The 17671-nt window shown below is 37.0% G+C and overlaps 1 protein-coding gene across 1 annotated transcript; it reads left to right on the plus strand.

The window, feature by feature from the left end:
* The first annotated feature begins 16512 nt into the window (after positions 1 to 16512).
* On the plus strand, positions 16513 to 17451 carry LOC111140635 (olfactory receptor 4K14-like). Its single transcript, XM_022492833.1, has one exon. The coding sequence runs from the start codon at positions 16513 to 16515 to the stop codon at positions 17449 to 17451; it is 939 nt and encodes a 312-aa protein (XP_022348541.1).
* Positions 17452 to 17671: the final 220 nt, after the last annotated feature.

Here is a 17671-nt window from a genome sequence, read left to right on the forward strand (position 1 = left end):
TAAAGGGGAGGTGCATTCAAAGACTACTGTGAATCCAGAATTGATTTCTGAAGCATATACATCTATCTTATTTTAATTTTAATAAAAAAGAACTGATAGGAGAGGCTCCAGCTAACACCGTTTCCCACAAAATAACATGCAGCAGTAAGTCAGAAAATATAAAGTGACCTAAGAAATGTGCAGTCTTGTTGAAACCTACCATACTAAAGAGGCTGCCCTCAGGGTCTGCTGTCTAAATCCATGTCTTTGAGAGTTTGGGATGCACAGGCAGCAAGATTCGGTCCTGAACTTTGGCACTGATATTCCCCCCATGTATCCCAGTGTCCAGGTGAGTTCTATGTTCTTATTTATTGGCTAAATGTCTGTCTAAATATTTATGCCCTTTTTTCTCAGGAAGCACTCTACGTTATGTTTCAGATTTCTCCACAACAACTTTAATTCCTATCTTTCCATTAATCTCTGAATCCTGCCAGTTCAGGGAATTTCCCAGACCTCACATCCTAAAGCACTCCTCACTGCAGCTCAGAGCTACATTACTTGCTTCTAATGAAGCTTTTGATTATTATTAAAAGAAGCAGGGAGTAGAAACAGCAGCAGAAGAAGAAGCTATGAGTGTTGGTGGCAATGCACAAGCAATAACCTGGTGATATTCCTGTCATCATCAACATACCAAATATTTTCCTTCATCTTTAAAACTCTAACCTGAACTGTTGATTTGTTTTCTATGTCCTTCTATTGAGACCTACAATTACTTCAGTGCATACTTCTCTTGTAAATTATTTATATTGTTAGCTATTTTTGGCATGTGAAAATTTTTTTTCCCCAATAAAAAGTGAAATAATCAAAAGTAAATAGAAAATTATCTCTATCCAATTGTTTCAAACTGTTCATTGTTTTTTTTTCTACTAATCTTGTTTAGTTCAAGAAGATCAAATGTTTATGAGGATATATACAAACTTTCATCTTCTAATTCCTTGAATGAGTCTTCCCTTTATTACTTCTTTTTTTTTTTTATTTTTTTAAAAGATTTTATTTATTTATTTGACAGATAGAGAGCACAAGTAGGCAGAGCAGCAGGCAGAGGGAGAGGGAGAAGCAGGCTCCCCACCTGAGCAGGGAGCTGATATGGGGCTCAATCCTAGGACCCTGGGATCATGACCTGAGCCGAAGGCAGCCATTTAACTGACTGAGTCACCCAGGCGCCCCTACTTCTTTATTTTTTAAATACAGGTTAGATATGACTGAAACAAACAGGACATTTTTCAACTCTTCACTCTAATTTCTATTAGATTTTCTAAAGATTTCTAAATTTCTTAAACTAATTTTGACATGCTTATAATAACTGATATTTGTGACATCCGACCAATTGAAATAGTCTTTTGAAAAATTATTTTTTAATGTCAGTTTACTTATTTATTTTATATTCCCCCACTTCCAGAAACTTTGAAATCATTATAGAATATATTCTTAGGAATTTTTATCTGATGACGGTATTTGTATATTTCTAGAAGTCTTTTTAAAGAGATTCCCTATGAATACATTCCCTATCCCTGAAAAGTCTACGATCCATGCAATAATATCCAAATATGTAGTTATGCCCTTGAAGAAGTTACAAGCATGAAATGAATATTTCTCTAATGTCTGTCCAATGGGAAAAGAATCAAAGTTTGAAGGGACGCCTGGGTGGCTCAGTGGGTTAAAGCCTCTGCCTTAGGCTCAGGTCATGATCTCAGGGTCCTGGGATCGAGCCCCGCATCGGGCTCTCTGCTCAGCAGGGAGCCTGCTTACTCCCTCCCCCTCTGCCTGCCTCTCTGCCTACTTGTGATCTCGGTCTGTCAAATAAATAAATAAAATAAAAAAATTAAAAAAAAAAAAAAAGAATCAAAGTTTGAAAATTCCATAGCAAATTTGCATACTGAATTTATATTTTTTTGACCAGTGGAAACCAAGTTTCTGTGTATTCCTCTCATGAATTCTGTGAGAACAAGAAGGATTAAAGCATATTGCAAAGAAACACAATGTGATCCTGGGCAGTGAGAAATCACTGAAAGTCTCATTTCTGTTTTCCCTGCATCTTGCTAATGGGCTCTTTTCACTGGTCCTGACCTGTGTCCTGTAAGATTCTGTGATCTACCAGACAAGTTATGATGCCTTCTACAAACCAAGCCTTCTGTGAAAGTACAGATATTACTTTAATTATTTTAAATCCACTGATTTGTAAACTTTAAATGGCTTTCTCTACACTTGAATAATGAATCTTCTATGGCACCGCACTATATAACTCATCCAAAAAGTATATTTTTATCAAGAGAGACTCACGCACATAAAACATTTTTATTTCCAGAGGAGGGTTCTCTAAACCTGACATGGCTGATAGAATATGACCATCTTCATTCCTCCCCCACTCCTACCTACACCTGCAACTCCACAAGCATGAAACCAAGAATACCTCTAGGGTCACACTTAGATTTCTTTATAGCTTCAAGGACAATGGAGTAGAAAATTCAGTACTCTAGAAAATAAATTTGAATAAATAGAAATAACCAGTAGAATTTATCTGAGCCAAAAGTATGGGGCATGGAAAGAGAACAACTCTTTCTTAATGAGTATTCAAAAACCTTCAAGGCACAGTCCAAAGCAGTGTACCTAATAATCACTGTCCAAGTCATTCTAGCCCCTCCTGAAATATGCTGTGATACAGGCACACACACAAAAAAATTCTTCCCATAAATCAGGGTATAATCTACCCATATAGAACAACCCATGTAGCCAAAATTTTAATTTTCCTCTGCTAAAAGTTAGCACCTGGGAGGTATTCAAAAAATGTTTGTTGAACTAAAAAGGAGAGAGAGTATCCTTATGATTCTGGAATTGCAGAAGACTATCAACTTTAATTTTATCTCACTTACCTGACCCAACAACAACAAAATGGAGACAAGAAAATGAAATTAAAAAAGAGTATCTTCAGAAATGCCTGTATCATTTTAAAAATCTATCCTTGTGATATTTTGTAGTTATTACTGAGATATCACTAGAGTAAATTAGAGTTGTTTCAACAAAAATGTCAGCTCTCTGTGACCAAACTGTACTTTGGTGACCTAATATTCCTCAGTTCATTCACCTCGGGAATTCTGCCTTAGAATCCCCATGGTCTGAAGAAAGATGGAATATAGGAGTTTATAGAGTAAAATTAAATTAAAGGAAAACAAATATTTGTGCAACCAAGCACATTTGGGGAATCCTTTAAAGGAGAATCACTATTTCCAGGCAGCAGGATGTTACAAAATACCTGTGAAACTAATCTCAGTGAACAGGAAATAGCTATTAACACATTAAGTAAGCACACTTTAAATTTCTATTGTGAAGCATATTAACAAAAAGGCTTAAGTGAGAAAGTTTGCACATGAATTCTCACTCTAATAAAGTTAATTTTCTGGCAAAATAAGTTGACCAAGGTCACCCTGTTGATTTTATGTAACCAATATTCAAATCCAGATGTGTCTGATCAAGAAATTAACCACTATACTATACTGTCTCCCTTTTATGTCATCCTTATAGCATATCAACAGGGTTCATAAGTTTAGGTAGCTTAAAAAATAAGTTTAGGTATGTTTTAAATTTTGTGATCAATATGACAAATATCTCATCACATACTTCTGACTTGATAGATTGAAAATGAGAACTTACAACACATGATTCACTTAAAGTAGATAGCAGAGAACTCACCTAACTCTGGGATTCTGCCCTAACACCAGACATGATAAATACCTAGAATGTTGTTCAGAAATCTAAATAAGTAAAAAATTCAAACTCACACACCTTTAATCATGGGAATTTAATTTTAGAATAAGAATTACTTTCAAATACATGATTTCAGCTGAAATAAATATCCAAATTTAATTGTTGTCAATGAAATTGCTATTAATCATTTTTTGTTTATTAACTATTACACCACGTTCTTCATAAAGTCTAGTTTGCGGAGTTTAAAAGTAGCTGAGAAATTTTATGCATTAATTATTTAAACACAGGCACAGATAGGATATAAAGCTGAATGTGATTTTTAAAATCATGTTATCCAAAGTAAATAACCAAGTGAGTAATTAATAATACAATAGAAATAGAAATAATGATGAAGTTCTAGAACCTAGGTGAGGTTTGATGGGTTGAGGTCCAGAGCCGATGACCAAGAAAGAATTCTTGAGACATCTTTGGTGCAAAATGGTGGTTTATTAAAGCAGGGGGACAGGACCCCTGGGCAGAAAGAGCTGCTGCCAGGGGTTGTGAGAGATGACAGTACCTTGCAGTTGGGGGAAGGTGAGGGGAAGGGAGGTTTCAACGGAGCTTTCATATGCTAAAGAGAGCCTACAATGTGCTGGGATACAGAGGCCTTGCTGCTTGATCAATGTTGTCTTTTGACCAGCCATTAACATCAAGATAGTTGGGAGATTCCTGGTGGGATGTCACAATCCTGCCATCAAGCGTCTTTGTTAGTGAGATTTAGGTTCAGAAGAGATTTAACTATATTTACATTTTCTTCTATCTCAGCCTCCTTCAGTTTTGTTTATGGAGGGGAGGGTGACATTAGGGCTTGAGGAACTGAGTTATTTGCCTCCGGAAATTGTGCTATTGATAAGGTAACTTCTTTGTTTGTAGATCTCTAGGACATTTGTATACCAAGGGAGACTCCTGTCTTGCAGGATTGTGATCTCTGCAAGTTAACTATTTGTTTCTTGTTTATGGCAGTCAGGGGTGCCTGAGGAATGTTACACATATTTCTGAGGGGAGCAGGTGGAGAGGGGGTGCAAGGTGCCAGCTTTTGCTTTGTCCTCAGTCAGCCTCCTGCTCGCCCATCAATAATAATAGAAATTAGTTTCCGAAAAATGACTGAAATCTGTTAAAATTTTTTTAAATTTTTTAATTTTAAAATTTTAATTTTAATTTTTTGAAAAATGTTTTATTTATTTATTTATTTATTTATTTGACAGAGAAAGAGCACAAGCAGAGGGAGACAGAGGGAGAGGGAGATGCGGGCTCCTCACTGAGCAGGGCACCAGATGCAGGACTCAATCTGAGGACCCTGAGATCATGACCTAAGCTAAAGGCAGACACTTAACCTTCTGAACCACCCAAGTGCCCAATCTGTTTGAAAATTTTAATTAATTAATTAATTAATTAAATTGTGAGAATGAAAGAACAGACTATACATGTATCAGTTCCCATGAAATTATTATTGTAGTTAGGGAGTGAGATTTCTGTCATCAGAAGAATTAGAGCAAAAATTAATAATCAGTTATCTGACAGAATTGTCATAGAGTAAAATTATACTAGTTTTTTTTTATATTAGATATCTTCTAAAGTCTTTTCATACAAAAAGATTTATGAGTCATTAATATAACTTTTTTAAAAAAATTTTTTTAAATTATTTATTTATTTGCCAGAGACAGAGAGCACAAGCAGGGAGAGTGGCAGGCAGAGGAAGAGGGAGAAGTAGGCTGCCTGCTAAGCATAGAGCCTGACATGGGGCTCGATCCCAGGACCCCAGGATCATGACCCAAACAGAAGGCAGACACCCAACCAAATGAGCCACCCAGGTGTCCCAATATAACTTTGTGATGCCAGGTGAGTAATACGCCCACCTTAAAAGACCACCAGAGACGTGAGTCAAAGCCAAGCGGCAAGGGTCGTTTATTGCAGGTTCGAACCTGGACCTCCGCGCACTCGTTGCCTGTTACGCTAAGAGGTCCCGAGCTGGGTAGGTGCAGGGTTTTTATAGACAGGTACAAACAAGTTTTGGGTGGGGCTGAGCCAATTGGTTGACAAGAAAAAGGCATATTTGGTGTTAGCTGATTGGTTTAGGGGGCCCGCGGGCGCGCTAAGCAATCAAACAGAAGCAGAACTGGCTGGTTAGCCCGCGCACGCGAAAAAGCAAGCGTTGGTACAGAAGCGAAACTAGCTGGTTAGCTTTCGGTTTCCCGATTCCCTAGATAGAATACGTTTTCAGTCTGGGGGGTTCTTTTGGTCTCTTAACTTCCTTTAATGACTAATTTGGAATATACATTTATGATAAACAGTAGTTGAAGAGTAATTTACTCTTTATTCATTACTGTTGAGCTATAAAAAATACATTTCAATAATCACCGATTTAAGTATTTGTCAGATTAACTAAATGGCAGTCTTATAATCCACCCATTCAATACTACAAAAAAAAAAGTAGAAAACCTGGTTGATAAACCAATTATTTGATGTCCATGATATTGTTTCATGATTTTTCTTTTAGTGCTCATGGTTCTTGGTCATACAGCTTTGAAGAATGAAGAGGTAGACCATGCAAAGAGTGGTGGGCAGCAAAGCAAAGTTTATTGGGTACAAAGCTCCCAAAGAGGGAGAGGACCCAAAAAGGTTGCCACTGGAGTTTCCAAGTCTAGGGTGTTTATGAGCTCTTTTGCAAAACTGTCTTAAGCAACCAGGCTGTGCTAATACATGCCAGTCAGAGTTTTGATTAGCAACCGTCTACCTATGGTTAATGCTCAAGTGCTGATGGTCTTATCAAAGCTGCAAAACAGGATGGTAGATCTATTTTGTCTTAGGTGTCCTGACTCTATGTTTTCTTGTTGGAGACCCTGGCCCTGACCACCTTACTGTCCAACTGATTCCTAACAATATTAAACAGATTTTTTGACTGAATGAATTAGTTAGTATTAAGTTGTGAAAGCATCCCTAAACATAATGCTTCATGCACACTTATGCCTTTTAGAGTGAGAAATGTCAAAGGAATGCTTATAAATAAATGCAATCGATGTGGAAGTGGACAGCATGGATTCATTCTTTAAGTCACTAATGTTTATTGACTATTTTCTGCTTATTAACAACAACAAAATGTTTTTGCATGTTAACATCTCGTGCTGAGATTAGAATATTCTCTATGGAGGCTAGACTTGTGCTTTCATGATTCAAGGTCTTCATAATTTTGTGATTGTCTATTGAGCTGAAAATTTTCCTGTCTATTGAAAGGAAAAATTTTATTGTCTATTGAGCTGAAAATATTCCTGAAATATCTACTGTGAAAGTGGCTTCCCTACATTATGTCCAGAATCCAACTGAGATGAAAATATGTTACTTTAAAATATATGTATTTTAAAGATGTATTTATTTATTTGAAGAGAGAGATTTCTTTGAATGTGGGGGGTGGGTGCAGGGGGAGAGGGAGAGAGAGACTCTCAAGCAGACTTCCCATTGAGCACAGCATGGAGCTGATGTGGGGCTGGACTTCAGGACCCTGAGATCATGACCTCAGCCAAAATCGAGAGTCAGATGCTTCACCAAGACTGAGACACCCAAGTGCCCCTACTTTAAAATATTTTTAAATATCTGTCTAGCTTATTCAATCAATATTTACACATATGTGATAAAAGAATTTCAAAAAATATGAAAGAGTGTTAAATTCCTCAGTTCTTCTCCAGTTTCCCAGAAGTAATCATTGTGGAGTATGTTCTTTTGCATCCCTTGAAAAGCTTTCTATGCATATACACTACATCCTTTTTTTAGATACAAAAGGAATCATACTATGTATATTGTGGAATTATTTTTATTTATTTATTTATTTATTTATTTATTTATTTATTTATTTGACAGACAGAGATCACAAGTAGGCAGAGAGGCAGGCAGAGAGAGAGGAAGGGAAGCAGGCTCCCTGCCAAGCAGAGAGCCTGATGCGGGGCTCGATCCCAGGATGCTGGATACATGACCTGAGCTGAAAGCAGAGGCTTTAACCCACTGAGCCACCCAGGTTTCCCTGTGGAATTATTTTTAAGAAATTTTTCTAAGAACTAAACCTGGTAAATTGGGAAACCAGGAAAGTGTAAGTACCTATTTTATATTTCTATTTTAGCCAGAGACTTCCATTGAAGTTAAACAATAACTTTGTTGTTTAACCCTTAAACTGTCCCTGCTCCCCTTCTCCCAAGGGACTTAAAAACAAGTTCCAGAAACCAGCTCCAGGTGTGAAGGCCAAGAAAAACAAGGCTGTACCCACCTCGAGTCCAGCCCTGATATAAGTACAGCCATCTTGGCAAAGCAAAAGCAGACACCTTGCACTGTAAGAGTGGGTTAGCATAAGAATGGCCATCCTAAAGGCTGGGAAGCCTTCTTACTGAGCAGTCCCTAACCAGCCCACACTGCGCATGTAATTTGAGATAAGAGAAAGTAGCTAAAACCTAAGAAACAACTTAATCATATACCACCTGGGTGGTTAGGCAATGGCGCCACAGGGACCAAATGTTAAAGAATAACAAATAGTTAACTTGCAGAGATCACAATCCTGCAAGACAGGAATCTCCTTGGTTTGCAAATGTCCTGGTGATTTACAACAAAAAGGGCTATCTCTTCAATGGCCCAATTTCCACAGACAAATGGCTCAGTTCCTCAAGGCCTAAGGTCGCCCTCCCCACCATAAAACTGAGAGAGGCTGAGGCAGGAGGAAATGTAAATAAAGTTAAATTTCTTCTAAACCTAAATCTCATTTAACCACCAGGATGGCGCCAGGGTGATGCTGGGGTGGCAAAAGGTTAAACAAAGTTAAACTGTCAAAGTGGGGCATAAGATATGTATGTAGCTATGGGAAAGTGCTTTGAAAATGCTATATAAACCCTTGGCTTTGAGTGCTCGGGATCCTTGTTGAAACCCGCTGCGCCGGGCAGATACTTGTACCCCAGCTAGCTGGAAATAAACCTGGCTGTGTGACTTGCGTTATCGAGAGTGTTCTCTGTCTAATTTAGGGGCGGTCGACTCCGTACCCTACCAAAAGTAAGACATTAATATCTAAAATTCCTACAAAACGTAACATGTTTGGAAGGGCCTTCAAATCAGGGTGGGAACTGTGCTATAGATATAAATGATATTTAAATGCAAAGGCTGTAGAAGAAAGATTAAAGCCTAAGTGCACAGTATTCTAAGTAGCTATATAGTAACAGAAGTAGAGGCATGAGGGAAAGATTGCTAATAATCCAGCTGTAAATTGAAAGACAAGATATGAATTACCAAAGAGGACAGAAAAAAAGTTACACTGTATCTGTCTTTTTCATAAAACTTTCAGACTTTATCTAGCCCCCATATTAAAGAACCACACTGTTTCACTGTTGGATTGGTAGTCTTCCCACACTTTTGAAATGTCTTGATTTTGGAGAAGAGCTGTGCTTATTTGGGAATTGGTTTGCGTGTGTTTTCCTGGTATAATTGGCCTGCTTGATTTTCTTTTTAAATAATTTCTAGAGTTACTTGTGGTAATAAATACTTCCTCCAAATTAATTTTGTATTTCAAGTTCATTTTTGAAAATAAATATTAAATTATTTTTAAATTTCCTTTTTGCTTATGTTGATTTCTTCATCCTCAATGAAAATACTATGAAATTATGCTTTCTTTATTTAAAGCTATTAGCTAATATTTCAATTACCATATTTTCTTCAAAGAAATTATTCTGGATTTACTCATTGATTTTACCATGAATTTGGTTTTAAATTGATTAATATTTACTTTTCTATATACTATATTCTGCCATGTTGCTTGGGTTTACTATCCTATCCATCACTTACATTCCAAAGTTAAAAAAAAAATTATAATATTTTGTTCATTCTCACTTGGTTTGTGTTAAAAGCTGAAGAGCTATAAAATTTTCTCTAAGCAATATTTTATCCACAGTCTAAAGGTCCTGATGACTACTGTTATCATTATTATTATGATACAGATTACTTGAAAATTTTAGTTGTGTTTGAGCAAAATTTGTAAAAAATGTATTTTTTCTTGATTCTACTTATCTCCTCTCTTACCATATAAATTATATTTTTAAAAAATCTTTGGAAGTTGCTCTAGACTTAATATACATTTGTAACTAATCTAAATGCACTTTCAAATAATACTATACTGTCTCACATGTACTACACATACCTTATAAAACAATATTCTCAATTCTTCCCTTTGTACCTTTGTGACACTAGTACCATTCATACATTTGCATGTTATAACCACCCATACATTATTACATCCATTGCCTTAAAAGGTGAGGGAGGGGACTTATTCTTAAATCAGTTAAGAATAAGGAAACACATTTCACTCTATCACTTATACCTTCTCCAGTGCCTTTCATTTTTTAAATGTATATGCAAATTTCTGGACTCTTTCATTTTCTTGCTGTCTGAAGAACCTTTTAAAGCATTTATTTCAGGATAGCTTTTCTGATAATGGAATCCTCCAATTTTTGTCTTTAAAACTTGTTATTTCTCCTTTACTTTGAAGGATGACTTCACTGGCTATAGAATTCCACTCCACTCTTTTTGTTCACATGGCTCTAACAAGAAGCTCATTGTGATTGGTATGATGTCCTTTCCACCTTTTCTTTCTTTCAAGATTTTTCTTTATTGTCTTTTAATTTCTGTATTTGTATTTGATAAGCCTACATGTGGGGCTTTTGTTTTGTTCTGTATTTATCATTTTTGGTCTTCTCTTGGCTCCCTGGATCTAGGGTTCTTTTATTATGTTTTGACAGTTCTAACGCATTATTACTTCAAGTATTTTTTCTGCTGTTCTTTTTTTCTTCTCTGTTTGGCCCACCAATACATACACAACATCTCTTTTTATTGTCCCACAATTTTCGGTTGTTCTCTTCTGCTTTCTTTTTCATTCTCTTTCTCTTTGCATTTCAATATGGGCATCATGAAGCTCATTCCTTCATTCCTTGGCTATGTTGAGGCCAAATTTCTCTAGTGCATTTGTTTTATTCTCTTCTTGACACTGGGCCTCCCTACACATTTTTCCTCAGAGAATCTGTGACATGCAATTCTTTTAGCTGTAATCTGTTGTTACTATACTGGAGCCCTGATTATATTGTGATATACTACAAGAGCAAGGGAACATTCTATAATTTTCTGGTATTAGATTACCATCCTTTAGTGGATCTGTGTTTTAAGGTTATTTCTCCAGTGATGTAGCTCATTTAATTCTTCTGCCTCCTACTTCCAGATACATCGTTTTGAAGCCCTGACACCTTTTGACTATGTTGGTTAGCCCATGAAGAATTAAAAAAAAAAAAAAATTGGCCTGGAAAAACTTCCTTACTCACCTGTGAAAGGTTTTAAAGTTGTGCTCTGACAAGATCTTTCACTTGTTCCTAATTATAGAAAAGACCCTGAGTACAGTTCACAATGTTTACTTTGCCCTTCCTCAGGCATAACCATGAGAAAAAGATCCTTCTCAAATCATTATAGTGAGAACCTGGTAGGGTTCTTGGATGGACAGGCCCCAAAAGTGTGCCATCCCAAAATGTGGCCCCCAAAAGTTCCTATGCTACTCCACATTCAAGCTTACAACAAATCACCAAAATTATTAATCAAGTGTCCCTACAACTTCACTGCTCCAGGGGCTTCTTCTCCAGTTAAGCAGGCTTAATTTGGGTCTCTCTGAATATGCCTTTCTCTCTAGGTTTCAAAGTGGCAGTTTGCCTTATGATTTCAGTTATTTTACGGGTACAAAAAAAAGGGGAATGATTTTCAGCAATTCAGTTTCTTGTAAAAATAAAAGTGACAAATTATAAGCTCTTTACCTGTCAGACAGAAACCAGAAGTCTCCTATATGTTCTTGTTGTACTTTTCAAACTTGTTGAATGCTTGATTACAGTCATTATTTCCTTTTGCATTATGAGCTTGTAGTTCTTTTTTTAAAGATTTTATTTATTTATTTGACAGAGAGATAGATCACAAGTAGGCAGAGAGGCAGGCAGAGAGAGAAGAGGCAGCAGGCTCCCTGCTGAGCAGAGAGCCCAATGTGGGGCTCAATCCCAGGACCCTGAGACCCTGACCAGAGCCAAAGGGCTCAGTGGGCTTAACCCATTGAGTCACCCAAGCACCCCATGACCTTGTAGTTCTTAATAAGTCTCAAATTGGCATCCTTCTGACTGCTATTAATCCTTGAATGTGCCCATTATGTGTGAGCCAAATAGTGGCAGAAAGAGTGGACAGGGAAGAGTTGGAAAAGTAGGAAGCTAAGGAAATCATAAGTATACAGCTAAATGAGATTCCAGAAATGAAAACACTCAAGTAAACAATAGTCAGGAAAGGAAAGAGAACAAGAGTGCTCTAAGAGTAAAGCATTACAAAGGTTCTTATTTTTGTTTTTTCAAGTTTCTTGTAAGCATATACTCCCTCAAACTTTCTTCTAAACCAGCATCCTTTCCCTGAGAGCACCTCTGATTGGTTTTTACTTAACATTTGTAAGGCTTGGGAAAGTCACTTAGCCTCTTTGTCCTATTTCTCCTCTATAAATGAATCTAAGTGGTATCATGATTATTTTATGAACTGTTCCCTGGAAATCTGTTGTAGTACACAAGCAAGTGATAAGTGTTAAATCTTTATGTTCTCAGATTGAGATGGTTATGGACTCTAGACATTGGGATACAAAATGGCTCATGGGGCAAATAAATGTTTTGTGGTCTAGACATGAAAAAAATGAATAAAACTCTGAAAGGGATAAAATGAGACAGCAAAGAGGACATAGAAGGGTAGGGCCAGTAAGGAATAAGAGAAAAAGAAAGAAATGAGAGACTTTTATTAACAGCCTTTCACATCTACTTTATTTAAAATCAAAAGTAAAAACAAACAAAAAAGCAAGATAAAAGACAAAATTCTCTAAGGACACATGGTGATATGTATAGTTATTGTCATTGATGGGAACAGGAACAGAAGGATGCACTGCAAGACCGGTAGTTGTTACCTCCAAGACTTCATGAGACTGCGAGAGCACAGGTGAAGGGGGCCTTCACTATTTGCTCCAAATACACCTTTTTTTAATGGTTAAAATCTTATTAAGTTAGATTACATTCATATGTTATTTATTTGGTAAACGATTGACTTGAAAAATATCCTTTTATTTTCTTTAAAGATTTTATTCATTTATTTGATAGAGAAAGAGTGATCATAAGTAGGCAGAGGCAGGCAGAGAGAGAAGGCGAAGCAGGCTCCCCATTGAGCAGAGAGCCCCATGTGGGGCTCAATCCAGGACCCTGAGATCATGACCTGAGCTGAAAGTGGAGGCTTAACCCACTGAGCCACCCAGGTGCCCCAACAAGTATCTTTTTATTATCTCTCTATCACTTAGAGAGATGCCTCTAATATGTTTTACACTCAAACTGTTAATGTTCAGGACCAGCTTAAGGAAGGAATGTGAAGGCTGAAACCTAATATCCCTCTGAAATCCAAGGAAGCGAGTTCAAGTAGGCCCTTAAATCATGACCATAGTTGCAACATGCCAACGATGAGCTACTTGCTACCTGCCCACCTACATAACTCAACTAGATTCTGGTGGGACTGGAACTGACATCTTAGTTCACTTTATGACAAGGTAGATAGACAGCTAAAGAACGAAAGTTATAGCCTCCTCATAGACAAAGTAATTAAACATTTTGATCCCCCTTCTCTTACACTTTTACTTGTATTTAACTGGACTACCTTGAATCTAGCTTTGAAAGGCGTGGGTTATTGCATGATGCCTTCAAAGCCCAAATTTTCCTCAGGGAGAACTGGAAGTTAAGGATCCCCAAGAGCATGATAGGGAAAGCCTTTCCAAACACTTGGCTCTATTTAAGCCACTGAGATGGAAAGCCTGCAAGCTCAGAGGCTACTCCTTACAGTGGAAACTTGGCACACCGAAGAGGACACAATCCTCCAATACTGCTCATGGCAGAAACTTAATTGGACTTCATTCCACGTAAGGTAGATTCTAGAGTAAGCCCTCTCAGTAAGCAAGGAAGGAACCAGTTTCAGGGGTGATCTGTGTAAGGTAAGTACATCCTGGACAACTAATGTTTGACTCACACATTTGATGTGTGACTTATTTCTTTCTCTTCCCCTGAAGCATTTTTTTTCATACCTATCTATAGAGTTTAGAGTTCTGAATGTGTTATTCAGTGAATGTCTTAGGGGAAAGATTATGGGTTTCTCTCCCAGCGAATCCCTGGGGCTTCTACATTCCTAACAGCATTTCACACACTAACAAAAGCACTGCCTATCTACATTCTTAGATGCTCCCAGAAGTTCAGGTTGGGGATGACTGGTTCTCAAAAACCTTCCAACTTATCCTGACATTTTCTAATTCCTTTTGGATTTTACTTGTTTTGCCTTTCCTCAAGGTAGCAAATGGAGAAATGCTTCAGGAAAAAATTAATAGGCCAAAGTGCCTAAAATTTAAACTTAAACATTGAGAGGCACCTGGGAGACTCAGTCAGTTAATCCTCTGCCTTCAGCTAAGGTCATGGTCTCAGGATCCTGGGATTTAACCCTGCATCAGGCTCTCTGCTCAGCAGGAAGACTGCTTGCCCTCCCCCCTACCTGACTCTCTAACTACTTATGATCTCTCTCTTTCTGTCAAATGAATAAAATATTTTAAATAAATAAATAAATAAATAAAGTCAAACAATGATACTGATTAATTTTAATGTGAACCTGTATATCTCATTCTTTCTTTTTATTTTTTATTTTATTTATTTGACAGACAGAGATCACAGGTAGGCAGAGAGGCAGGCAGAGAGAGAGGAAAGGAAGCAGGCTCCCCACCAAGCAGAGAGCCCAATGTGGGGCTTGATCCCAGGATCCTGGGATCAGGACCCAAGCCAAAGGCAGAGGATTTAACCCACTGAGCCACCCACGTGCCCCTGTATATCTCATTCTTATCATTATTAGCCATTTACAATTATTCATGTCTCTGTTACCTTTTTGTTGAACAAAATGTATTACTTCAGAAATATTGTTTGTTCTATACAATATTTTAAAAATATCAATCTTATTTATTTTCTTAGACTTGTCAAAATCAAGGTTTCTACCAGAAGCAATTATCTAGTAGTGAAGTTATATTAAAAGAGACCTCACTTTATATTCTACCTTTATTACTTTTTATTTTACAGTGTGAAAAATAGATAATTTGTGTATCTACATAGATAGTTTGTGAGGTTATGAAGTTCATGTTAAATATACTTACCAAAAAAATAAAAACATAAAATTAAATAAAATCATTAGAATTAAAAAATGAGATGACAGACACATGGACATGTTGATTTTTATTAAAAAAAATAAAAGTGTACAGTTTTTTTAATTAAAAAAAAAAAACTTAGAAAGAGAAAGAACAAAGTCCAGTAGGAAAAATGGCAAAAAACAAATAAATAAATAAATAAAGGGAGTATGCAGTTCAAAAAAAAGGAAAGGTATATGATTCTTAAAAATATGAAAAATGCTTAATCTCAGAATAAGAAATTAAAACTACATTGGGTTGCCATTTTTCATCATCATATGACAATAATATTGCATTGGAGAGACTTGGAAAAAACAGGTAATTCATACATTGCTGGTGGAAATGCAAAGTGCTTCAAACCCTATGGAAGGAACACAGACAAATGAAAAGAAAAACAGATAGATACTTTTAAGGTGCTTAACACAGACCTGGTACATTTTAAGAGCTATGTAGTCAACTCTATAATCTGAATTTTATAGCCTGAAAAAAAAACAAAAAACAAAAAAACAGGATGCTATAAAGATCAAGAAATGAAGAGAACAAAAGAAAGAATGGAAAAAGAGAAGGAATGAAGGAGAAAAAGAGTTGGTCTGCTGGCTTATAGAAAATAGCAAATATATGTATTTCCACAGAGATCAATTTAAACAGTATAAGTCAATAGTTGAGGTACAATGAACCCCCAAGAAGAACAGTCAGGAGTAAGATATCCTTCATATCTCCAACATTTAATCCAATCTCAGAAAAGAAATCTCTGTTGCCACGAAGAACCAAGGACCAGTCAATGGATGTTCATAAACAATGTTACTCAGGCCAAGAAATACGTAAATTTGTGGAAATATCCTTTCAAGGGGAGATTACAAATGCAGGGAAATACTGATACTAGAAATGCATAGTCAGCATCCAGGGTCTCTTTTGGAACACAAATTTATATTTTCTCAAGTCATTTGATTAACAGTTTTCCCGAGTTTCTGAATGTTTTGTTCAGTTCAGTACGCTAACACATATCCACTTAGCAATAGATTTGTTTCTGAGAAGCATTTTTTGTATCAGAAAGCTAGCATTCAGTTATTGCCCTGGGGGGATAGAAACTCTGATGTATTAAAGTTATGTATTGTCCCTGCAGAGGAAGTAAATTCAAGCCTTGGAGAAATTATTTCCATGATACTTTACTATTGAGATTTTTAATCATTTTTGATTCCCATGACAACTATAATTCTGATAGGTAAGGCGTTTGAATTACCCCTCTATACTTAACTCCTCATCTTAACTATAAGTCTGTATCTACCTATAAATTCAAGAAAAGTTTATTTTCAATTTTCAGCCAGTACAATGGTAAGATTTGACTTTTGCCCATGAGTAGGACGTGTCTGCTCTCAGTACCTGAGTGTTAATGAGATTCTTTTTTCCATTCTAGAAGTTCTTAGTTCATCTCTTTCTTTGGGCTCCATTAGAATTCCATGTACAAAATGGAGGAAGCAAACCAGTCTATGGCGTCTGAGTTCATTTTTCATGGACTTTGTGATTCAAGGGAGCTCCAGACCTTCCTCTTACTGCCTTTTTCTACGCTCTACCTGATGACTGTTGTGGGCAACCTCTTTGTTGTGCTCTTATTCATCACTGACCCTCATCTCCATTCCCCAATGTACTTCCTCTTAGCCAATCTCTCATTTGTGGACTTCTGCCTTTCCTCAGTAACTACCCCTAAACTGACCACAGACTTCCTAAAGGATAATAAAACCATCTCCTTTGGTGGCTGCATGACCCAGATCTTCGGTGTGCATTTTTTTGCAGGTGGCGAGATGGTGCTGCTGGTGACAATGGCCTATGACCGTTATGTGGCCATCTGTAAGCCACTCCATTACTCTAGCATCATGGACAGACAGAAGTGCATCTGGTTAGTTTTGATTTCATGGATCATTGGCTTTGTGCATGCCATGAGCCAACTAGCCATGATTTTAGATCTGCCCTTCTGTGGATCCAGAATAGTGGACAGTTTTTTCTGTAATATCCCTTTGGTGATCAAACTGGCCTGCATGGATACACATACTCTAGGAATGCTGATAAACGCTGACAGCGGGATCTTGGCAACAACTTGCTTCATTCTCTTACTGATGTCCTACACCTATATCCTCCTAACTGTCCGTCTAAACTCCAAGGACGGAGCATCAAAAGCACTCTCTACCTGTACTTCCCACATCACAGTGGTATTGCTATTCTTTGGACCTTGCATCTTCATCTATCTGTGGCCACTTAACATCACTTGGATGGACAAGTTTCTTGCTGTGTTTTACACAGTAATCACACCTCTCCTGAATCCAGCCATTTACACACTGAGAAATAAAGATATTAGGAATGCCATAAAGAGACTGATAAATCAGCATATGGATTCACAGGATAATTTTTAGTTTTTTTAGTTTTCTCATATAATCAGAAAATACATCCCAATTTGGCCACATTTGACCTATAAACTAAACTGGTTATGAGACTTATTCATATCTATATGCTTGGAGTCTTCACAGATGTATGGTTTGTGGTTATTCCATTACAAAAATATTTTGGCTCAGGTCACAATGTCAGGGGCCAGGGATCCAGCCCTGCATGGGGGTCCTTGCTCAGCTTGGAGTC

The sequence above is a fragment of the Enhydra lutris genome, unplaced genomic scaffold, assembly GCF_002288905.1.
Source record: "Enhydra lutris kenyoni isolate GAN:26980312 unplaced genomic scaffold, ASM228890v2 scaffoldscaffold4, whole genome shotgun sequence".
Classification (NCBI taxonomy): Eukaryota; Metazoa; Chordata; class Mammalia; order Carnivora; family Mustelidae; genus Enhydra; species Enhydra lutris.